Here is a 26,281-nt window from a genome sequence, read left to right on the forward strand (position 1 = left end):
AAAATGGATAGATTCTAACAAATTTGTTAATGTCTATAGACAGTAATCATTAACTAGAGTTCTTTTACTATTCGCTATAAGAAAACTACATCTTGTACATAAAAAATAAACACAACTCACAATTTAAAATATTCAGAGATTCACATTATTATTTAAAAATGGACAGATTAATAAAAATAAATAAATGTAAAAAAGATAAAACCAAAAAAGGAAGAAAAAATTAAAAAGATAGAAAGGGGAAAGGAGAGAAGAAAATATGCAAATAACCTACTCTAAAACTTGCACTGGGCAAGTTTTTGTGGCACTGTAAGCAGGGGAAATGTGGAACTTTCTCACATCTCTGAAAAGAATTCTGCCCCTCCCTGCCATAAGTAGGCTATAAATTGACACTTTCCATCACTCTCCACTGAGAACTTATTTCGATACTGCATCATTTCTGCATTCCTTAATCTATCATACACGACACAGCAATAAAAGAGTCTTCTGGTAACAGACAGGGCCTGCAAGCCCTGTTTCCCCAGGAAGGGGATCCCCTTATGTGATTTTAGGAGTGAGGCATGGCAGGTACATACCCAGCTTGGGGGCTGCCAGGGCGTTCTTTCTCCCGGGTGGCAGGGAATCCACACATGGTATCCTGCTCACTGTCATTCCATGATTCCCCCCTCAACAGGTGGGCTGAGGGGATGTGGTGGGTCATTGGCTGTCAGGCAGATCAGCTGATGCTTGAATCCAACCCCTATGCACTGCCAATGCTTTACAAGCTGTAAACCGATAAAGTTGTGGCCTCCTTTAACTCCAGCTAAACGTTGTGCTCTGTATTTTGTCACCATGCCCCAAACCCCTCCCCACTCATCAGTGCTGAGTCTGCAAATACAGGCCCCTAGACTCACCTGGGTGGCCCAGTTACAGCCTGCAGGGGGGACAGAGGCTGCCATCTTCATGATTCCAGCAATCCCTGCAGGAGCGTCCAACATTATCTTTTCAAAATGCCCAGCTAGAAAATCAGAGCAGGCCAGCTGGGCTGCTCGGGGGCAGGGTTAGGCAATGGACTTGAGGGGCAGTTCCATCACCAGGGCTTTTAAGGAGAAGTTGGCCATGCCCCATCATCACTTGGCTTGTGCCTGACAAAGACCAACTCAGCCCTCCCTTGGATCTTCTGCTTCCAGTAGGATTTTCTCAGTCTGGCTACTCTTGGGGCTCGGGGAATGTGGTTGCATGGCAGAGGGTCTTGGGAGATATTGTCTGTAGCTGCCTTTCTCGTCACAACTTTGGTTTGGCAGTTTGGGCACTGGGTTTGGTTCTTTTTGCGGGGAAACAGGGCCTGCGAGCCCAGTCTCCCCAGAAAGGGTATCCCCTTATGAGATCTTGGGAATAAAGCACAGCAGGTGCATTCCCAGCTCGGGGGCGGGGGGGGGGCGGCTATCAGGGCATCCTCACCCCCAGGGAGCACAAAATCCACACAGGGATATCCCACTCAACAACCAGAACAAAGTTTATTAGCCAGAGGCCATCACATTCTCAATATTAATTAAAAATTACACGATTGCACATCAGCGAGACACAGACCATTTTAAAATAAATATTTAAAAGGTACATATTTCCACAAGTTACCACCTTTAAAAATTTACTTATAAAATTAATCAGTCCTAAAAGCATATTTGGCAACAATATAAACTTAAAATATCCAGGCAATCATTAAAATTGTAGGTTACTAAAATTTACATAATATAAATACCCAAAATTCAAATTACCTTATATTATCAAATTATAACAATACTTATCTAGGATTCTGCGCACTAAGCCAAGATTTCCTCCTATTAATGGCCATCCAGCCATATTTTGCCACTTGGAGTGTCATTTCCCTATTCCTGTCTGCTAACATGATTTTAATATAGTTTTTTCCCACTCGCTGTCATCCCATCATTTCCCCCTCAGCAGGCAGGCTGAGGGGGCATGGTGGGTCATTGGCTGACAGGCCCTCAGAGAGTATGTGGAGCTCCATAAAGAAGGCCAGGGCATGTTGTTCTGCCTTGAGGATCGGCTCCCATTAACTAAGTATCAGTTTGGGGCGGTTACAGAGAGGGCTCTTAAGAATATTGGTTTGTCCAGAATCAAATTTGGCACCCATTCCATTAGGATTGGGGCTACCTCTACAGCAGCAGCTTTGGGGTATCCTCACCGGGCAATACAATGTGTGGGCAGGTGGAGGTCAGGTGCGTTTTGTACCTACATCCGCCCCTTGCCTCAGTTTAAAATAGCCATACTAATCACTCTTTTCCTAGGTGCCATGTCATGCCAAGGGAAGAGAAGGATCTTGATTTGTGGACACAGCATGGTGTTCTGGGCAGCCTACCAAGCCAGGAGAATGCCTACTGAATCCCAGCTGGGCCTGAGGGCTGTGGCCACGGGCGGGTGGCAGGGATGGTGCGGCCTTAGATGACTGGGCCTACTGCCACTTTTGTTTAGGGGAAGGACGGGTCCTCCCCCACATATTTTGGTCATCCACCTCGGTGGTAATGACTTGGGGTTAGTGCAGGGAAAGGCCCTGTCACTGCAGGTAGCTGAAGACCTCTGGGTTATAAGCAGCCGATGGCTGGGTATGCTTATATTTTGGTCTGAAATGCTGCAAAGGCGAGTACGGTGGGAGGCCTTGGATCCACAGGCAATTGAAGGGGCCTGTCGTAAGGCTAATCACTATCAAGAAACCCTTGGGGGAAGGCTTGGGAATTTACTTACCACATCCCAGCATTAGGGCTGAATTTGCCCACCAACAGCGTACACCTGTCAACAGAGGACAACAAGATCTTTCTTGATGACCTGCGGCAAGAGATTCGGTTGGCTTTAAGCCACCTGTGGGGCACGAGGGCCTAAGCAGAGGCTTGGCCCTTGCAGAGGCAGAAGAGTGTTGGGGAATAGGGAGCGGAACAGTGAGCACCTAGTGGCACTTCCCCATGGGTGGGGAATCAGAGTCTGCCAGCAGTGCGGTATGCTTGTGATGGCTACCATAGCATGGGCAGATGTCTGTGGGGATCCCCAAGGGCAGGTCCTTCCCTCATGCTGTACGGCTGGGGTGTCAGGAGCTTGATGGAGGATCCATTTGCCTGGCTGGCCGTGTTACAGCCATTACAAGGATGGCCTACACCCAGGGCTTTGGGGCTTTCCCAAACAAGTCAAGGTGGCGGTCCAGGGCTGACCTCATGGCTTGACCTGTACTGCCTATGTGGCCCTTGCCGTGGTTATGTTTAATGTTGCATTAATAAAAGGCCCTTTACTTCCAAGCCTGTGTCTGTCTCTTCATTCCAGCTAGGATTGAAAATACATTACAGTTCAGATGTGATTACACAGATTTTAGGTTGTTTGATTTCTCAAATATGCACTCCTCTGTCCAAAGAAATACGGAAATCCAAGTAGTTTTTGAGGGTTATCCAAGTGGTTTTTAAGTTTTTGAAGGTTATTTCAAAAACAGATTCCTGGCACTTTATCTTTGATTTTTATACCTTTTTAATTTATTCCTTTCCAATGAGTTATTCATTACCTTACATTCACTAATGTGTCTTTGCCACTTGCCAATGTACTCTACAGGTTCTATCACCTTTTATTCATATCTGCTAGTCCTGCTGAGTCAATCTAGTACAAAAGAATTTCTCATACTGACATCAAGTGTAGTCATGCTGTGAAGAACTACATTCCAATAAAATCAGTCTTTTTATTGCAAGATTGCTGCCAGACACTAGGAGAAAAACAGTGAGCTCAGGAAATCTTTTATTCTTTTACGCCTTGTTTACATTAATTCTTCTGCTTTAGGAACCAAGGCTTCAATTGCTTAAATTATTTCTTTTGCTCTACGAATCAGAACTTGCTATTCACTCACAGCAGCCTTAATGCAAGCCTTAACATAATTTTATTGATTGTAAGCTGAAAATTGCATTTTACATTATTTTGCAATGAAAAACAGGCAGAAGTTTAATTATACAACAGTTTTGGATCAAAAGTTTTATTTCTAGAGGCTCTGAATCTAAACTTTAATCATTGCATTTAGACAATAAGGAAAACATGTACATTCATAGTGAAGGAAGAACAGGTATCTCAGTTAAGCAATCTTTTCTAGGTGTCTTACTTCAACTATAAAATTATCAGAAATTAATGGTATAACTGTTCACTGCTGGGTGCCACAAGTCAACAAGCTTTCTGTCAGTGGAAAGGATTCTGATGAGAACTGAAAAATCAGAGCCTGAAAATCCTGAACAAATTAGGTAAATTTAGAATTTTAACAAATCTAAGGAGGAGAAAACAGTTGAAATATTTTTAAAACGTATCAGAAAGAAGAATGTCTGATTTACAGTTCACTGATTATAGCATAAAACCTGTTCTGAGCTATCTGAAGAAACAATGGGATACAAATATAATACATAAATTGCTGTTTATCATTTTGAAAGTTTCAAGAGAGTTCCAAAAATTGGTAGCCAATAACTGCATTCTTTAAGTTTAACTCATTAATTTTCAGCACAGACCTTTCACTCAACAAGTAATTAAATTATGGAATTCACATTCAGTGAATGTATTGATAGCCCTATATGTTTCCTCTCCAGAGTAACTGTCGCATCTAATTGCAAGTGCCACTGTAGGAGAGACCATGGCTAGGGATGCCAGCCCCCTGGCTGGTAGGGGACACAGAGGGGGAGGCAGGCCTGGAACCACCAGAGCATGGAGTAAAATGGTGCATATGCTCTGGAAGTCCCAATAACACATTTCTGATTGAAAATCGGAAGCTACATGGTCTCAGCAGGGCCAAATCAGCCCCAAACATAGGATTCCTGCCTATCCAGCAATCCCCCATTGCCCTATTTGATGATAAGCAGGCTGGCAATCCTAGCCATGGCTCTGTGGTAAAGCATCTGCTTGGTATTCAAAAAGTTCCAGATTTAATCTCCAACATCTCCAACTGAAAGGATAAGGAGGAGTAGAGATGGGCATGAACCAGGAAAATTCCAAACTGTACGGTTCATGGTTCATCACATTTCACGAACCACAAACTTGCCTGGTTCGTGAACCCATTCAGTTAGTGAAAACGTCACTTCTGGGTCAGCAGAAGGTCTGCAGAGAGCCCACCCTCCCCTGTTGCCTAGAAAACTGATTGAAACAAAGCAGGGAAACCCCGGATAGTCAAAAGCTACAGGAAACAATACCGGGAATATACAGTCAAAATTTTTGGATTTTTATAACAATATATTGGTGCAAAATGTGCAAAAGTGCAAAGTGTCAACAATAAATACAATCTATAATAAATACAATCTATAATAAATACAAGGTAACAATTATACAAGGTAACAGTTGTTTGTCCGTGTTTTTGTAATGTTCATAAAGAAACGTCTGGGTGAGAGCTGCAGTAGAGCCTTCTTAGGAATGTAGGCAGACAGTCCCACAGAGGAGGGTGACCACAATCCAAATCAAATGAAAATATTGATGTGCCGACGGGATTATGCTTGCATATTATACCATTCCCGTTTCGTATACACAACTTCTTCCTGGGCACAGTTATTGGATGTACACCTTCCTAATGGTCTTCAATTAGAACAGCTCACCACATGATATTTTCATTACTGGCATGAACCACCATTTCAGTGCAACGGACCCAGTCCGTTGCACTGAAATGGTGGTTCATGCCAGTAATGAAAATATCATGTGGTGAGCTGTTCTAATTGAAGACCATTAGGAAGGTGTACATCCAATAACTGTGCCCAGGAAGAAGTTGTGTATACGAAACGGGAATGGTATAATATGCAAGCATAATCCCGTCGGCACATCAATATTTTCATTTGATTTGGATTGTGGTCACCCTCCTCTGTGGGACTGTCTGCCTACATTCCTAAGAAGGCTCTACTGCAGCTCTCACCCAGACGTTTCTTTATGAACATTACAAAAACACGGACAAACAACTGTTACCTTGTATAATTGTTACCTTGTATTTATTATAGATTGTATTTATTATAGATTGTATTTATTGTTGACACTTTGCACTTTTGCACATTTTGCACCAATATATTGTTATAAAAATCCAAAAATTTTGACTGTATATTCCCGGTATTGTTTCCTGTAGAAAACTGATTGATCAGTGCTAGGCTGTCTGCAGTGATGAACTGAAATATGAACCAAATGAACCAGGCTAAAATTCATCACAGTTCTTAAGTCATGAGCTCCCACGAACCACTGGTTCACAAACCAAGAACTGGCCCGGTTCGTGATGAACTTCCGTTCGTGCCGACTTCTAGGTAGGAGGTGATATGAAAGACCTCTGCCTGAGGCCCTGGAAAGCCAGTGCCAATTTGAGTCAACAATAGTGACCTTGATGAAACAATGATCTGATTTAGTATAAGGCAGCTTCATGGGTTCATGTATATAGTGGATGTTATATCCATTTAGTGGCAGGTGTAGTGAAAATACACATAGTGTGATGACACCAAATCTGACGTGAATGCAGAACCTTTATAAACGTCTTTTCTATTAAAAATATCTTTTCTTATTAAGCATATTACCCAAAATTTAATTTGTTTCAAATGTTGCCAATCCATATAAATGAAAAGATTTTAAAGAAGTGGCAGAAAACAGAAAGTGACTTTGTATGGAACGGGAAGAAACCGAGAATAAAATTTAAAATATTACAAGACAAAAAAAGATGAGCTGGGTTGGCAGTACTAAACATCAAACTGTACCGTCAAGCGGTTGCATTAATATGAATATCAGATTGGATCATAAATCAGAGCAAAAGACATATAAAGCTGGAGACAACAGATACCAAGGAAGGAATTCACAATTACTTATGGATTAAGAAATCATTAAAAACTATTAAAAAACAAGATGGTACCCATATTTTGATCCCATATTTTGAGAGATGGACTATTAAGAATATGGTTCCAATGTGGAAACATATTAAGTCAGCCAACTTCACCATTGACATCACCAATAGATTCCTATTATGATGCTACTACAAGAAATAAAATAAATCATGTAAACTATTAATATATGATGGATAAACAAGTAAATATAAAAACATGGCAAGAAATTCATGCTCAAGGACAAAACATCCCATGGTTGATGTATTATCAAATGATGTCCAAACTAAAAGAACAGTTATCTAAAGAAGGTGGATGATTAAGAGAGAAAACAGTGTTTGAAGAACTAATCAGAGGAGAATCAAAGCATTTATTATTAAAAATATATAAAATTCTACTGCAATACGTCACAGAATCAGAACAAGTTAAAAACTGTATGATAAAATGGATGCAAAACTTTGCAGAAAGTGTCTCTATGAGTCAATGGGAAAACTTATGGACAAAAGAAATTAAATTTACAGACTGTCAAATGTTAAGAGAGAATTGGTATAAAATGTTTTTTAGATGGTATATCACCCCAAGGTCATTGCAACAACAAATAAAGACTACAGTGGAAGGTGTTAGAAATGTCAATGTACGGATGCAATGTTCTATCATGTGGCAGACATATAAGGACAGAATATATCAGATAAAAATTCATGAAGAGATGCAACAAATATTAAAGTTTTGCTTTATGCTGAACCCTAAAAATATGTTATTAAATATTTTACCTAGTAATATTACAAAAGTACACAGCATTTTTTTAAATATATGGTGACTGTGGCAAAAGTAGTTTATGCAACAAAATGGAAGGCGGAATCTTGTCCAGCTGTGACTGAATGGATGAACAAACTGTATGAATATGTGTCTATGGCCAAATTAACTTCCCATATGCATAACAGATCAATCTTAGAATTTCAGGAAAAATGGAAAGACCTTTTTGACTATATGGCTGGAAGTTAAGGAAAAATATTATGGAAGCGGAACAATTGGATAATTAATATTTTAAAAAGCTGAATATAAAATGTTGAGTGTAATATTCAATATAAAATGTTGAGTATATGTAAGTGATATGGAGAAGAGCAATATTGTGTAGCTTGAATGTGCTGTTATATATTCTATTTATGTTTCTTTTTGTAATGTTTCTTGTCTTTTTTCTTTTCAAATAATTTGTTTTTAAAAACCTGTATTTTCTTCTGTATGAACCTGTTTGTCACCTAAGATTGGCATCTGAGGCCCTGTTCTTTATGCAGCTATGTTCTAAAATAAGCACACATCGATGGATGACCAGTTGTTCACGGAACCTTTTAAATTTGTGATGTTATTTTTTGCCTCACCATTCTGCCGATTATGTCATTTTATTACTTTCTTTGTGTCCTTGGCAATAACGTGATTGTGTTAAATGCTGCTTAATTGATGTGCCTAAATTTCTAAAGTTTTAAAACTAAATGCTTGCTGTATTAAATATATTTCTTGTTTAACTTATTCATCTTGTTATAATTAAATTTTGTTGTAAACCAATTTGGATATTTTCTTTGAGCAATGATTGGCACTGTATAACAAAAGAGAATAAGAACAGAGGTACAAACTTAATTTATATATTTTCAAAGAATTATTCTCTATAGCTGCTTTAAAAAATCAAGATAGATTTAAGGTAAGTATATTTGCATTAATAAAATTGTAAGCCAAATTGTATTGTATAGTGGACAGAGTGTTGGACTAGGATCTGGGAGAACAAGGTTCAAGTCCCCACTCTGCCATGGAAGCTTGCTAAGCGAATTAGGGTCAACCACATACTCTCAGCCTAACCCAGCTCACAGGGTTGTTGTAAAAATAAAATGGAGGAGAGGAAAACAATGCAAGCCCCTTTTGGTTCCCTTTGGGGAGAAAGGTGGAATATAAATGAAGATAAACAACAATAGCAATTATAAGCATAACATAATAAATAATATAAAAATAAAAACAAATATAATAAAATAAAATAAGTTTCAACAAACAAGGATTCTAACATTACCTTTAAAAGACATGTTTTTAATACTACAGTAAGGAGAGTAGCAACATTCTTTAAAAAATTAGTAATTTAAAGCACATGCAAAAGTAGAGATCCTGAAGTCACAACAAACATTTCCTTAGAAATGGCATAAAATTCAATTGAGACAAATTTCTTCAAATACCAGTCCAATAATATTTGATTAAGAGATAGCATCAAAATGTATTTTAGCCTACTCCAATTAATCTACGCTTCTTTAAAATCGAAAGCAAGAAGAAAATAGTTCCCTGACATAATTATAGATTTTCTCCATCTCTCATATTTAGACATGTATTTAGATTCAGTTTTAAAGATAGTTTGTGGCTTTAACTTGGAAGTAACAGAGATAGTGACAAAGACACAGGATGAATTCTCTTTCCCTGATTCTCTTCCTATACTCATGAAATTTTGATCAACCATTGAACACTAGTCTTATTGTAGCACCCCTGAAACAGAAGAAGCCTGTACAGACTCTGAATCTCAAATTCATTCTGAAAGTCTGAATTATAGCAGCCGTCTTTGTTGTTTTAAATAAGCTCTGCAAATAACTTGATCGTACTAAAATATCTAATGCCCCAACATTTCCCACGCCGACACAACATACATATTAGTGGAAACATGCCTAGAAAGTCCAGCATAGTAATACTCAGTTTGAAAAGACCAGATTATAAAAGGTACAAACAAATCCAGAACGATGCCAGCACCATTAATGCATGTGTGGAGTCCTGTAATCTATAAAAGGCAAACAGATTTTCTTTAAAACATAGAACTCTTGGCAAATTCAGGAAAATAAAGAGGAGCACAAACTTGAGAAATACACACATAAATTGACAATAAAACCAATGAAGAAATAATTTGAGGGACATATTATTAAGAATATTAAAACAAAAATTCTTTGCCATCGAAATCAGAAAAATAACGAGAGAGGTTGTTGAATTTTTCGGCTTTTAAGTGTAAAAAAATGCTGAAGTTAGAGAGAAATATTATTTTTATTATTATTTTATTATATTTGTATTCCATTCTCCCTGAAAACCAGGCTCAGAGCAGATCACAGAAAAAATATAAAACAGGTAGAATGGTAATTAAAATACGTTCAATAAAAATACTGTGGCATTCTTATTGCACAGAGAAGCTAAATGGGTTACATTGGGTTCTCATTGAGGGAGATGTTAGAAACAGCTGTGCCTCAATCTTTTTCAGGGTGGGGACAGCACCTAAAAATTAATTCAAGCAGAAGTAACAACTGAAGAATGTCTAGGTCTAATTCAAAAATTTAATAACAAGTATTAATTTGAGAGATTTTGTGAAACGAAAGATTTTGTGAAACATGCAATTTGCCACTAAAATCAAGGCTGTTTTCACACTGCTTACCAGCCACAGAACATCGCGCCAAGCTCCCGGAACGACAGCGTCTTCCTGCCGTGAAGACTCTTGTCATTCCAGGAGCTTGGCACGATGTTCCGTGGCCAGTAAGCAGTAGACATGGGCATGAAAAGAACATAAACCGAACATAGTGTTTGTTGTTCGTTGCCATCCACAAACAATGAACAACGAACACTGATGAACATGATCCTGTCATGAACATGTTTGTTGTTCATGGGGGCCAGCAGGCTCTCCTCCAGCCAGAAAGATCCCTACTGCACCACTCCTAGAAACCCTACCTGAGCAGGCATTAGGAAATGTACCAATAATAAATAATAGCTTGGTCCCAGAGCCTGGCAGCAGCCCTAGAACTTGAAGGGGTAGATCCCTACTGCACCACTCCCAGAAATCCTACCTGAGCAGGCAGCAGGAAAGGTACCAATAATAAATAATAGCTTGGCCCCAGAGCCTGGCAGCAGCCCTGGAACCTGAAGAGGTACATCCCTATCCCACCACACAAAGAAAATTCAAGCTCCAATGCACTCACCCTGTCTCTCTAACAGCAGCTTTCTTTCCCTGAAAGCCAGAGCTGGGAACCCCCCTCCCCCCTGGTCTTTTCTTCTTGTAACAAATTCGGAGTTCCAGTCCACACTTAGAAGGAAGACCTGCCTATCAAGCTAAATTGGGCTTAGATTGGGGTTTCCAGGGCAACAGCAGGAGTTCAGAAAGAGTTCAGACAATCCCTGCCTGAGAGCGGGACCACAAGTGACGCCTGACACAGGTTGGACACTTGCCAGCTTCCCTCAAGTTTTGATGGGAAATGTAGGCAGCTTGGCAGAATGTTGGACAAGTGACAGTTGAAAAGTCCATTGGACAGCAGTCAGAGAGTCAAGCTGCAAGACCAGGATGCCTACATTTCCCATCAAAACTTGAGGGAAGCTGACTAGTGTCCAACCTGTGTCAGGCGTCACTTGTGGTCCCGCTCTGAGTTGCCATAGGAATTGATTGCAGGTGCCAGACTGTCTGGTCTGACGAACAGCAACAAATAGCAACGAACAAGGCTTGCAACGATCACCTGTTCGTTTAGAATGGGGCCTCATGAGCAGCTTGTTAGCGAACAGCTGATTGGGCTGTTCGTGGGTTTTTTTAGTTTGTATTGCTGTTCGTGCCCATCTCTAGTAAGCAGTGTGAAAACGGCCCAAGATATTTCTAGAGGATTGTGTAGGGTATGGTATATCTTAGGAATGATCTTGAGTCTAATTAAGGAGTGAATAAAGAGAGTTTATTCAGGAACTACAACTTTGATAGAAAGCAAAGAAACAGAATAGATACTATCTCACTAAATTGGGAACAAGGGACTTCCGGGAAGAAGCAGGAAGTAGCCTAAGAATGCCAATCTGGAGACATGCAAGAAGGACAGAAGAGAGGCAGAAAGAAGGATCTTATTTTGCTATCTGTCAGATTTGCTGCCCTCTGCAAGTATTCTGTCTCTTCTGCCTTCTCTGTACACAAGACATAGCATTTCCAACAGATTGGTTCTAATAAGAAATACTAATCTAAAAGAGATCTAAAGAAAGGCAGCACATAACATGACTCATTAGCATTATGTTTCAGGCAGTTCAGCAGAAATCATTCTTAAATCTAGAATTTAAAAAAAAAATTAAAAACATATATTCTGCTTTTTTGCTGAAGAAAATCAGCCCTCATAGCAACTAAAATGTAAATAAGTAAAATATAATCTATCATTTAAACATTATTATAAAACAAAAAAATGAGAATGTGGCAGCAAACTACCAACAGAAAAAATTTAATCCAAAAGCAGAATTCAAATCAATCATTAAAATTCATAAAAACAAAATCCAGTTATAAATATGACTAAAGCACAAATAAAACGGCTCTAAAGGCATAAAAACATTAAAGGTCTTCCTCAAAACAGATTTCAGTAATTTCTGGAAGTCCAGGTCTATGTTGTAGCATGGGGGGCTCTACATAGTTCCACGGGGTGGGGGGGGAGGAATCACTACTGAAAATATCTAGTTCCACATGCTAACCATATTAACCCTCTTTCATTGGGCACAAGTCTTCATGATTGTTTCTCCATACTTTCTTATTTGCCTTTGATGCTCTTCACTAGTTGTTCTGTCCTTGTTCAGCCTCCAGTTGCTCATACTTTATGTTTTAGCAGTTGTTTCACTGCTGCTTGGTCAGTGTCACCTTCCCTCCTTTTCAGTGTTAACATCCTTTTGCTTTCCTTTTCTTAGATTATGATATGCCTGTGGCCTCTGGATCCCACCTCCCCTTAATTTATTCGGCTACACAATTTCAATTTGATAGAGCACAAAGGGAAATCAGGTTTCTCTGCAACCACAAGTACTAGTAACACATTCTTAATACAGGTATGCTGAGACTGTGGTCAAGCAGCTAATAAAACCTTAAATACCAAGGACTACTTGGTTAATTAGAATCTGTCTGCTGATGTATCTACAAGATGTCAAATATTCATGATGTACACATCTGGAGTGAGCATGAAACATTGAACATATTGACAAGATCCAGATACATGTAAGACTTTTTCAGTCATTACAATGAGCAAGAGGAGGCAGGACAAGGAAAATGGACATGTGTACACAGGCCCAAAACACTGCATTTCCTGCCACCTCCAACTCCTGCCAGTTGCTGGGGGAATGTGGCAATCCTAGCCAGGCTTTCTATAAAAGTAGGATTTATTTCAGAGTTATTTTCTTTAGCCCAAGAAACCTATTCCCTGTGTACATTTCTTCTCCAGCTAAATGACAATCTTCATAATTATTTCATACAAATTTTCCTTGCAACAGTTATGTTAACTCTGAACTGGGTGACGAAATAAAGCAGTGAACAATGTATATTATCTTGTCAGTTTTAATTGTGTAGGTCCATATCCTTTTTCTTTGTAGAAAACAAACCTTCCACAACATATTCTTTGAGCTAAAGCATTAGCCCCCCACAAAAAACAAAACCCAACCCCACACACGGAAAAATAAAATGAATGATGACCACTTTTCAAAAATCTGATTTATAATATTAAGTTGTCTGAAATCATAGTTAACTTTAGGCATATTTAGTTGGCAGAGAATCCCACTGAAACAATAGGAAGTATTTTCAAGCAAATGTGGTTGTGAATAATCATGATTATGATGCATCCACTTTATTTGGGTAATCAGAGCTTCAGCTAAACAGGAACATAACATTGTATTTACATATTCCTTGAAACATCCCATGTATTTAGATAGAAAATAGTAATTTAAAATGAATACTTTGGGACAAATGGAGATCAGGTAATAAGATTTTTATGGGTTATATTATTCAAAATGAAAATCAAGAACTGGAGAAGATATTTGAGTTTAGCTGAAAAGATCTGTTCTGCCAAGAGACTATATACATATACATATACATTTGTCTACTCTGTTATAGACCAAAATGCAAAGTTGGATGCATTACTTGATTTTGTGATTTTTTTTCCTCTTTGAAAACTAGATAATGGGCATATCATTATGAAGATAAAATAATGCACAGTAGATAATGCACCATCTTCACACTGAGCCAAACTAGACATGGCTTGGGTTCCCCACAGCTACACAGCAGCTACGGTGAATGGCTATTAAAAATAAAACCAGGCTGATTTGGGCTTGGAATGTTGCTTCAGGGGAAAGAAGGCCTCCTCCCTCCCTTCAGATATTTATCATGCTGAAACAGCACTGGGTGGGTGGTGCATAGAGTTCTTCATGTGAAGCAGCAAAAATGGGGAAATAACTACCTCCCAGCACTTTATTTTTTAATAGTCACTCCCTGCAGCTGCTATATGGCTGCGAGGAACTTTAGCTGGGTCTAGAGAACCCGGATTAACTCTTTAAAAAGGTAAAATCTCATTTGGCCCTGTGTAAGACATTATTCTAAACATGTAAACATGCTGGGAGAAAAAGAAAATATCTGTACAAATGAACTGCCTTTCACTATCTGTGGCTGAAGATACATGCATCGAGAGTTTTTATTTTTTTAAAATCCTAACTGCAACCTCCTCCAATTCTCAGGCCATATAAGTGTGAAGCTCCTTCATGTAAAAAAACAAAAAACAAAACTGAGTTTGAAACATGGCAGGTGGAAAGCAGCAGAGAGGAATAAAAAATGGATGGCAGCATTGTTGGGTAGGAACAAGTAGTTGCAAGCAAAATTACACATCATGCCATACTGACCAAAATCCATGAGACAGGCATTGAGTTCCTCAGGAGAAGCCAACATGGATTCATATGGATACATACTGGCCTTATGTAATACAGATGACAATCCAGAAGGTCAGATATATTGTATTGCTAATTTATACATAATTCAGGGCTTTCAGGCAGCCAAGTAAGCTGATGTTGAAAACATCACAGCAGCCACGGTGTATATTCATTTTTATAGTGTACACTCTAAAGTTTAGTGATAAGAAGTAAATTTCTCTGACTTACTTGCTTCTGGAGCAGTACAATAAATAGGTGGTGGGGCGTGAGGGAAAGGAAGTAGAGCACTAAAATTAATCACTGTGCCACACCAAGCATGATTTATCCATTGGTAGTTAAATCAAAATACCTCAGAGCTTCGCTTAGAATGCAGGGAAGAGTAAAAACAAAGCTACTTAAGAGGTCTGAGAGGCTCAGATATCTTCCCTGCCATTGTTTTACATTTCTTCATGCATCTACACTTCCTGGTTCTGTCTGAGACCAGATGTGCCAAAATGCTCTAATAAAGAAGGTTGTCATAACCCAGCAAGAAGCAGGAAACACAGGTAATCTGGTGAACAGGAGAAATGTTTTCAAGACCAAAACATCTGCTCACACTTTTCATTAGCACTGAGTACTTTTCTAAAACTGTCACATTTCATTTTCAGTTACTTTTTGTTACTTGTCCAGGAATACACACACACACACACACACACACACACACACACACACACACACACACACACACACACACACACACACACACACACACACACACACACACACCACTGTTCATTAGATATATACCCATTTGTGTTCAGATATAACAATCTGTGTGCATTTCCAGGAACAAAAATTATTCTTTTAACTTTTACACCACCTATAGTGTTGCTGGCACTGCAAACTAAAATCTTTCACTGTTTTATGAAGAATACGTTGCCTTCTGCTATGAAATAGTGCTGGACAGACTTTCTTGTGGCCTAAATCAGCACACTCATTACTGTGTAGCTAAAACTAGTTACTTTAAAATGTTTCCATTCCCAACAATTATCTTTACTATTTTATTCTCACCCTTCTTTTATCGACAACAACAGATGTCAAAGAGGGACAATAATGTGAAATAATTTACTGAAGACTGAAAACCATATGATGAAAACGGGACTACTACTGCAATGACACATTGCCTCAGTCTCCCACCATAATGTAAATCATTACAGTATGCATTTCCTACTTCCACCAGCAGAGGTCAGGAATGTGGGCTAGGCAGGGAGCTGCATAGAATGATAGTAAAGAAGAATTTATTATTTATTTATTACATTACATTTCTAGACCACCCTCCTCGTCAGACGGGGGTGATATCCAAATACCATGTAAATTGTTTCTACATATTATGGCGGGGATAATGTGACATACAAGCATGGCAGTATCAGAATATGTAGTTTAATATGAGCATGTTAAACACTGGGATTGAATTTTAAAGAAATATTAAATTAGCCTCGCCTGCTCCTTTGGTAAGATATCATCTAATCATTTTACTGGCTTGGATCCAATTATACATTCTGACTATGGTGGAAATCATTAAGTAGTCTAAGCCTTCAGAAACGGTCAGAAACAGCCACTGTTCTGAGCTTATTTTTCTAAATCACTGGCAAGATATCTCTATACCAAAAATTAGACGTGAATTAATCATCAGCCTCTTAGTGGCAGCAAAAACAGCAATTGCTCTAAAATGGAAGTCACAATCTGTTCCAACTATATCCACATGGTATTTGAAAATATGGGATCATCTGATAATGGAAAAGATTTCAGATGGTCTTCTCCAATATGAAATTTACCCTCAAACAACTGGGTTCATTGAGAAAAGGCTCCCATTTCTTGAACACATTACCAAAGAGCATATCCTACTCCAAAACCCAGTCTATCTGAAACTCTTATATCCATAAAATTTAACTACCTTAACAGTATATCTAAGGTTACGCTCTGTTGTGTGCAATGTTCAGTCATGGAGCACATCATTAGTAGAATGTTACTGCTCATCTCATTTGCAGCTTGTTGTGTTAGCTTAAATTTAATATGTTTAATTGGCTCTGATAATATGACCTGATATCTGTAATTCATTCTCAGTTATATTGTAACTCATATGAAACGTCAATATGATGTGTTGTAAATCTTAGAATCAAAAATGAAATTTGGGGGGGAAAAGAAACAGCAACTGTAAATGAACACTAAAGAAGAAAGATCCTAATTACAAAACTTGGGAATATGGCCCTCACGGCCAACAGCACCTACTGATAAGGCCGGGGGCGCTCTTTTTGCCTCCCTAGAAGGAGGAGGAGACAGCGCATTTCCATGGCATCTGGGTCTCAGGCTGGGGGGCGGAGACAGGAGCCTTATGAGGCAGCTCTGCCCAGCCAGCTGGCAGTTGCTTTGTGTGCTCGGCCCACCTACCTCACCCTGTAGTAGTGCAGGATTAGCTGACTGCTGTTGACAGAGCCAGGTAGAATTTTTTTCCCCCTTTTCCCTAATTGGCATGGGGAAGAGGTGTTTTTTCGCCTACCTTGTGCTGCTTGCAGAGGTTTGAGGTAATTGACAAGGTAGAGCCACCTTAGGATGGTCACTGCCAGGATAGAGTTTGGGGATAGGGAGCAGGCCAGTAAACACCCTTAGCGCTTCCCCATTGGTGGGGAAATGGGTCTCCCAGGAGCGGCTGGTACTGCTTGTGATGGCTGCTAACTGTAGGGGCAGACTGCCTAGGGGAACCCTGTGTGCAAGTCCTTCCCTCGCTGCTGTACGGCTGAGGCTTTAAGAGCTTGAAAGGGGGGGATCAAGTTGCCTGGCCGACCGGCTCCAAGCCATCTGCTGGGATGGCTCGCACGCGGAGCTTCAGGGCTCACCCAGACAGGTCAAGGTGGAGGTCCAGGGGTGACCCCATGTCTTGACCTGTACCGCTAGTTGGCCCTTGCCATATTAATGGTTGATGTTATATTTAATAAAGTGGCCCTTTAGTTCCAAGCCTTGTGTCTGTCTCCTTATTCCAACTAGGGTGGCAAATACATTTTGAGCTATCAGTTCCTGTGGAAAAAAGTTTCTACCCTTGGTCCACATATGTCACAGTGAAGGTTTTTAAAAATTAATTTGGCGTATAAATTAATTTGAAAAGCAAAACTGAAATATATCAGTTATCAAGTTATTAGGAAATTCTGTTATTTGTATAAACAGTTGAAAGATGGTTGCATGAAGTTATTGTAGCCTAGCAGATAAAGTATTGGCTTTGGAGCAAATTGGCCTTGGGTCCAAATTCTCTCTCATCTATGAACTTCATTAGGTACCAAGGTCCAGTCATCTCAAAGGATTATTCAGAGGATTAAAAATTTGATCACCTCCCATCTATGCATTCCTATGCATGCCTACAAAGGGTAGCCTCAAATGAGGTATTACACTGTCGGTTGATTTTCTTCTGAAATTATTTGGTATGCTCCAGTATCTATCATAAATTTGCAGTATGTTCTCTGGTGCCTCCTCTTTGCTGAATCCAGCAGGAACATACGACATTTATTGTTCCATATATGTTAAGAGATTTTTTTGTAAAATGTGAGTCTCACTTTGCTTGTGAGGGAAATTTACTTGATGATCCAATTGTTGCTGCAATCTTAGCCATCTCCTTTAAAAAAAATTAAAATGTATATTGAGCATTTCTAGTCTGTGGGCCATTGTTTTGTTTTCCATATTTGTTGGCATATGCTTTTTAAGATTTTGATGGGACTCAATTTTTCTAGCTCTTCTGATACCCCATCTACTCTTGGTAATTTGTTCCATAATTATATATTTATAAGTATAGTATGTGTGTGCATGTCATGTGCCATTGGGTCTCTTCCAAATTATGGTGACCCTATGAATGACACCAACTTATGATGACCAACTTAGGGACACCAACTTATGATGACCATATTGTGACCTTCAAAACATAATTGACAGCTTTGCTCAAGTCTTGCAAACTGAAGGCAGTGGCTTCATTTATAGAGTAGATACATCTCATGTTGGGTCTTCCTCTTTTCCTAATTACTTCTACTTTTCCTAGCACTATTGTGTTATCATGATGCAACGAAACTATGATAGCCTCAGTTTAGCCATTTTAGCTTCTAGCTCAGTTTGATCTGGAACCCACTTATATGTCTTTTTGGCTATCCATGGTATCTGTAAAACTCTCCTCCAACACCACAAGTATATTATATTCCCAGTTATTTCAGTAGTTATACACATGAAAGGAGACAGATAATCTGCATGCAAGGTGTTGCTATACCATTTTTCTTCCCAACCAGAAAATGTGTTGCAGAGCTTTTTCCTGTTCACTCACATCACAATGCACTTTCCCTGACCATAAAAAGAACTTCCAGCTGCTGGCCCTGCCTCCCCTCACTCCGTTTTCTGCTGATGAAATCCCACCTGGCCCTCCGTACATTTGGGGGTTTGAATTTGCTCTACATGCAGGAGTTGTTTGGTTCTATTGTACTTTTCCTTTTCCTCACAACTTTGTCTGGCCCTTTGGCATTGGGAATGGATCCCTTTTGAGGGAGGCAGGGCCTGTGTGCCCAGTCTCTCCATTAAGGGGATTCCCATAAGGAATCTTGGGAGTTAGTTATATGGTGCATGCCAGCTAGGGGGCTGATGGGCATACTCACTCCCAGGTGGCAGGGAGTCACATAGCAGTGTACATCCATGTGATTTCCCATTTGGTGTCATTCCTTGGCCGTCGTCACACGGGCTTTTATTTAGCGCTAAAATGGCGCTATTTCCCGGCAAACACCCACCTTATTCCAACACTGTAGCGATTTTCTCTCTTCTGCTTTGTGCTTGATAGTCGCGCTATTTTGTGCCTCAGTGTGAATGCCTCACATCAATGTATTTCGCCTCGCAACGTCCTATGCCCTCCCTTCAATCCCAGAATCCATTTCTTCCTGCGACTCCCCTTTTTTAAATTTTATTATGTCCTTATAACGCCATAACGCCATAACACAATGCAAACTTTCTGCTGAAGTAAAAATGACTCAATCGCCATGGCAGTCTTCAGCGATGGGGATCATGTCAGACAGGGAGTTTTCTGCGGGCAAAGGGCTATTTATATAATATCAAAGTTGAAAAAATAAAAGGGTCGTAATGTTTTGCTCTAACGGAATGTTTATATGCTGTTATTCCGTTATAGCGGAATTAAACGCCAGAATAATAAAAAAAGGGGGGGAGGAGCTGCTTCTGCGTGGTTAGAGAGAACAGAACAGAGTGCTTCGGTGTGGACAGCTGGTGGCGCGAAGAGCCGTTAGGTGACCCAAAGAAACGTTACTGTGCCGATAAAATGTAGGACGCTATATGCTGTAAATTTAACGGAAGAGATGCCCGTGTGACGACGGCCCTTGGTTCCCCCCCAGCAGGGGTTTGAGGGGGCAGGGAGGGACATCGGCTGGCAGGTGGGTCAGCCAGTGTTTGGGATCCTATCCCTATGCACCATCAATGTTCCTCTTAGCTGTATTTAATAAAGTTGTGGCCATTTCAATTCCAGTCAACTGTGTGGGCGAGTGTTTATCGCTGTGCCTTTCTCCCCTCCTCCACCATCAGCGCTAGGTTGCAATAGTGCTTGCTTAACCAAGGGTTGCAACTGCAAATCAGTCCAGGTTACAAAATGAACCTCTGCAGGTACATACAAGCAGTACCCACAGCGGTTACTGCTCATGGATTTAGAATTATTAGTAATGTTATCAGAAAACATTTTTAATAATCAATATACAATTACCTGCACTAAAATTGATTTATGATAAAAATTCTCTCATGTCATGATCTTAATCTGAACATACTGAAAGTATGTGATGGGGGGGGGGCACACAAATCTTTCCTTCCTTTCTATTTATGTTCTGAATCACACTATGAGTTCAGCAAAAGTGGAAAGAGTGGATTCTCATTGGTATTTTTAAACACCTATAATTGTTTTCAGTTTACTGAATGAATTATCAAAAGACATTTTTCAGTACTCAGGGAGATACTCTATTCAGTACTCCCATTTTAAGATAGTGGCCATGGTCCAGAGAGTTACTTTGGACATATTCAATGGAACTCCTGTGCTGTATCAAAACTGCTTCTGAAATATTCCAGAGTTAGAAAAGTGAATTCCCTATGTGGGTTGAAAAGCTACTAGTCGAGAAATACAAGTTCAAAACCCTGTTTTGCATGCTGAATGTATCATACTGCATCTCTGGAATGCAGCCAGTGTTTTGTCACAATCCCTAAATTTATGGCAAATTTCCATTAACATCAATTGTAGCCACATCCAGTTATAAGATCTTACATATCTCCTCATGACTGTTTATGGTGGAGAAGAACAAATGAAAATACTAGGAACTATTTGACATAGGATCAAGATGTGATACTATTTTTAACCTTTCAATAAAATTAAACCTAACCAGAAAACACATAGAACCTTGGAAAATAAGCACCTTTGTTATTTTCTTCAATGGCTGAATAGCAATCCAATGCACATCATATACACTAATTACTCTGTTTGTACTAAACAATATATGTCTTTACATTAAATTGTCTTATTAAAAACACTTGCAAATATATGAAATCTTGTAGTTTGTATGTGACAGAAATAAATACTTCACTAAGGAATGGAAGAAAAAATAAAGCAGATTTAAATAATTTTATTACATTCTTAAGTTGCCAATTCATCTGAGAGTAGTTTCTTCACAGATGAAAAGAAATCAAAATATAGGACAGATGTTTGAGAAACCACATTTAAGGTTCGTCACACACCAGCATTTTTCAAATGATATTGGCTCATCTATTAAATAAGGTGTATTTTGCTTGATTTTTGAGAAAAGGAAACATCAGGAAATATTTAAAGGCCAATTGCTGCCAATTAACTTTGATCAGCAAAAGTTGTATTTGAATCTTTTGGATTCTTTTGCCTGTCTGGAATAACATACATTCATAAATTCTAACAAAACAACAATGTGATGATTAATGCCTGTTGGCAGTCCTGCCACAAGCTTGTTTAATGGCTGGCTTTTAAATAAACAGCTGTCTTTATTATGATGGGAGCAAAGCTTGACTGTTTTCATATTTTTTCTTTTTAATGAAAATATCAACAGAAACTGCTTTTCTCTTTCTAAGATGAAACAGACAGGCACTTTACTGAAAGCTGCCCATAGGAACAAAAAAAAGTTAAAGATGAATTCACAAAAGCACTAGCACCAAAAGATTACAAAGGTGGGGAAAGGATCCAACTGATTTTTTTTTCTTTTTCAGCTTATGTGGGAAATGCTCCAGCAGGATGGTATGCTGCGATCCCTGATCATGAAAGTAGGTGGCTGCTCAACCGTCAGTTCCCTATACAAAATTTATTGCTTACACAAGTGAGCTTCAAAAGAAAATAAATGACCAATTATAAATTTGCTAATTGATCACAAGTCTTTACACCACAGCACAGCACATGAGATGCATGCTAACAAAGAAACTCATGTGCATAACATGCTGTATGTGCAACTGGAAAGGCAGTAATAAGCCGAGATTGGCAGCCTATGTAACATTAATGATTTCCCCTGGATTCAGAGGTAATGCTTCCTCACCATGAGATGCAATGGAGAATACCAGTGATCATTAATAAGGCAGTGTTTAATATTCAACAGCCTACACAAACTATCACATTGTAATATGTGTAACTGTCATGCATTGATCATAATTATAATGGCTGAATCAATGACAGTCACAACAGCATCAAAATAATATGTCCAGTTATTAAAAGCACTAGATCTTGGATTAACAAATGAAAACTAAGATTTGTATGAGCATATATATTCATGTGTACATTAAATGCATTCAAAGGGTTATGACAATTCAAATTATTTCTTTTTCTACATCATGAAACAAATTCTGTATGTTCCTGAGGTCTTTTTTATTTTATGTTTTATGTGGTTTATACTTATATTTATATTCATATCCATATTTTGAGCCCGCTTACTGGGAGAGCGGAATATAAATTTAATAATAATAAAAATAAAATAAATAAAAATAAAAGGATCATTACTTACTTCTAAATCATTAAAGAACAAATGTGTATCTGCCAGATTGAAAATCATCTCCTCCATTCTCAGTCCAAGTGAAACAGAAGTTGGAGGATCCTTTAAAAAACAACAATAATTATGGTTAGTAAAGTATAGACAGGAAAGGTAAGAATCTATCCTGAAAAGCAAAATATAATATAACATCTGAATAAATAAAAAATGTATGAATTGTATTGTATCATTTCTTAATGGACTACATATAGATTAAGAACAGTAAAACACTATGCAAGCTGACAGTACAGACTAATTTCTCTCTTGCAGGTGCTAGCCTGCACATGGGTGAAATCAACAGCAGCCTGCACATGGGCTTTCTCTGTGGTGGCATCTATCCTATGGAACCGTCTGCCTGAGGAGGTCAGGAGAGCCCCCACTGTCCTGGCTTTCTGCAAACAATGAAAAATTGAATTATTCAAAAAGGCTTTTTACTCAGATAGGAAGGAAGTATTGTAGGGAAGGGATCTAAAATGCTTCACTAAGGAGTTAGGAACCATAGACTTCACCACTATGTTTCCTTGCATATTATCTATTGCTTGAATATGTACTCCTATACTACCTGTGCTTCATGTTATCTAATGTCAGTCCTAGAATTGATTATGTTCTGTTTCAGCAATTCTTCAACTCTGTATTGGATCCTTGCTAATGCTGCGTCTTTGTAAAATCCTATGACATTGTTACAGAAATGTCCTCAATACTGATTGTACTAATCTCACGCTATGTAATCCACTTTGAGTCTCAGTGAGAAAGGTGGACTATAAATAACATAAATACATAAAATACTAAGAAATTTCAGCTCATTGGACCACCCTATCTTAATGTATTTGTACAAATGTGAAACTGGTAACCAGCACAATATTTCAGAAAATCTTCTAGAAACTGTAAACAAATATTTTATCCACTTCCAATTTGATGAGAAAGACATTACAGTTGGATGGGGTAGTCAGGAACCAACAAGACAGGTTGGATTAATGTCTTTAAAACTTGAGAGATGTCTTGTGAAGCATCCATGACTGTAAATGAGAGAGAAAAAGAGCCCAGAGTTGACTCTATCTTGAACCACATTATGACATTATTGTTTCCTGGTAAGGAATAGGTGATTGTGGCCATGGGCTGCTGTGTGAGTGTATGTGTACTCCTGACTATAGAACTGGTGAAGGGCCAAAACATTTCTCTTATGGGAAAATGGAGTAAAGAACTCTTTGATCACCAGTATATGGGAACAGAGTAGCAGAAACAGTAATCATTGAAGTAGGATAAAGGACCTAGAATGCTGGGATTTTTACTGTGGAGCCTGGCTGGGGGAAATGAACTTACCCCTGGGCTCTGTTTCAAGATATTCTAATTAGAGATGGGCACAAAACGAACCACAGAACAAAATTCTGGACGGAACAGCTGGTTCGTAGTAAAAGAAACACATGTTCTGTAGGGCTGCATTTTTATGAAACAAATGACTTTTTCCTACTGTTCTGTTGCCGGTTTGGGAAACCAGACACTTTGGCGCCATCCAATCCATTGGCCAGGCAATGGTGGCAGTCTTTTGGTTGCCCCCAATCTAAGGCCTCCAAGCTTGATTGGCAGCTGTCCATGCCAACTAGAGAGCTCCCATTCTGGCCCATCCAGCCAGGAAAAGGGCCAGCCCCTCAAAGTAGCTGCCAGCAGATGCTCCAGTTTTTGCTACTGTGAAGAGAAAATGACAGGAAAGGGGGGTCCCATGGACCATGCCTTTCCCGGGGTTCAGTCTCTCTGAAACTTGGGGAGTCTTTAAAGGACAGTGAGGACTAGCTCCCCTGCAAATTTGGTAGGTATTGGACATTGGGAAGATCAGTTTGTAGCCCCTCAAAGTAGCCGCCAGCAGACACTCCAGTTTTTACTACTATGAAAAGAAAATGACAGGAAAGGGGGATCATGGATCATGTCTTTCCTAAGGTTCAATCTCTCTGAAACTTGGTGGGGGGGGGTCTTTAGAGGACAGTGAGGACTAGGTCCCCCGCAAATTTGGTGGGTATTGGACATTGAGAAGGTCTTGTTTAGTTTGGATGTGAACATGAAGGGGCCCGTTCTGGGCTCCCTCGAACCATGAACAGCAAACCGGTTCGCGAACAGGCTCAAGTTCAGCAAAGTTCATGGTTCGTGTTCCATGAAACTGAACGAACCACAAACCATGTGGTTCGTTTTTTTCCTGGTTCATGCCCATGTCTAATTCTAATATATTTACAAACTAATGAGCTCCGTCTTAAGACAGCTACTATAACGAGCTACTATAAGACAAGCTACTATAACCCTATACTCAACTACCAGAATTTCTGGCTTAAGGATTGTTGATATACTACTAGATATGTACACCTCAGTTTTCTGAGTACAAGGCATAACTTTAGAACAGCCTTATAGTAAGTCACTGCTGTCAATTAACAGAAATGTGGACATATGAAGCTACCTCATACTGAGTCATACTATTTGTCCAGTGCTTAAGATCATAAGTTGTTACTGGCAGTGGTGGACAAAGATATTCAGAAAAGACCTTCACACATATGCTATCTCAGGTCCTGTACTGAATAGTATCAGGAATTGAGTCTTGGACCTTTTACAGGCAGAGCATGTAATCAAAAACAATGCTAATAAATACTAATTTATTCATGGCCCATACATAGAAAAAAGCTTCTTATTAATGTACCACACACTTTAATCGCTCTGCAGAAATTACTGTAACAATGTACTTCTTATTGATCTAACAAACATAGAATGTGTTCAGCATTATGGTTACCAAATATGACACAGATGTTTGTGTTTAATGTTAATTTTATATGTTTTAATCAACAAGCTGCAGCAGAACCTTAACATATTAATGTGGCATACGTTAAATTATCATTTAAAATGTCTTCTCAAGGTTATGAACACAAAAACATGAGAGTATAGCTTATAAATAAAACTTAATAACCACATCTCATTGTAATTTATATTTTGTCAACTGCATGTAGAGCAGGCTTTCTCCCTCTCAATTCAGGCTCATTTAGCCGCTACTAGTTGAACACTGTAGCTATAAAGATTATCAGTTTTGTTCTGTTCAGAGAGCTTTCAAGAAGATCATTTGCCTTCCCTAATATTTGTCTGTCAAGTTCCATCATATGCATACCATTGCTAAAACTGGTAACAATAATCAATGAACAAACATTTTTAAAAACTGATGCTACAAAAATAATGAATTGATGTTTCAAAATTATATTTATATATCATGAAGAGAGAAAAGTAAGTTTGCAATTCAGGAATATTTCACATATTACATTTCTTTTCCTGCACAGAAATAATCTCCATATATAAAAGCACACACAACTATGCTATAAATCAACCCTTTTAAAAATGGTAAATCAATATTTTCAAAGTGAATATTCATGTAGTTTCTTTGTTTATACCACATACTGAAAATCAGTGGTGGCTAAGTGAATGATTTAGGGCTAGCCAGAGAACATGCCACAGAAGATTAAGCTCAAAACTGTTCGATCTCAAGAAAACACATATGGATGGGATAAATGAAAGTGCCAATTAAGAGAGGGAGGAAAATAACTGATGGAACAGGCCGCACGCTCAAGAATATCTAGTTGATCAAACAGCCTGAATCTTTAACTAAGGCAAAATAACTATCTTTTGAGGGCAGAAGAGTTGCCAGTTAGAAAGTGTTCTACTGAA

At 38.9% G+C, this 26,281-nt stretch overlaps 1 protein-coding gene across 4 annotated transcripts in view; it reads right to left on the bottom strand.

Annotated features, from left to right (window-relative positions):
- The window catches only part of EYA1 (EYA transcriptional coactivator and phosphatase 1), a 154,113-nt gene that overhangs the window by 37,163 nt on the left and 90,669 nt on the right, over positions 1-26,281 (bottom strand). For 2 of the 4 annotated variants that reach the window (XM_054985000.1, XM_054984999.1), the window contains one exon: positions 22,571-22,660. The exons of the other annotated variants lie outside the window; for them this stretch is intronic. In XM_054985000.1, coding sequence (XP_054840975.1) covers positions 22,571-22,660 — 90 coding nt within the window. The remainder of the gene's footprint in view (positions 1-22,570; positions 22,661-26,281) is intronic. 4 annotated transcript variants of the gene reach the window in all.

The sequence above is a fragment of the Eublepharis macularius genome, chromosome 7, assembly GCF_028583425.1.
Source record: "Eublepharis macularius isolate TG4126 chromosome 7, MPM_Emac_v1.0, whole genome shotgun sequence".
Taxonomy (NCBI): domain Eukaryota; kingdom Metazoa; phylum Chordata; class Lepidosauria; order Squamata; family Eublepharidae; genus Eublepharis; species Eublepharis macularius.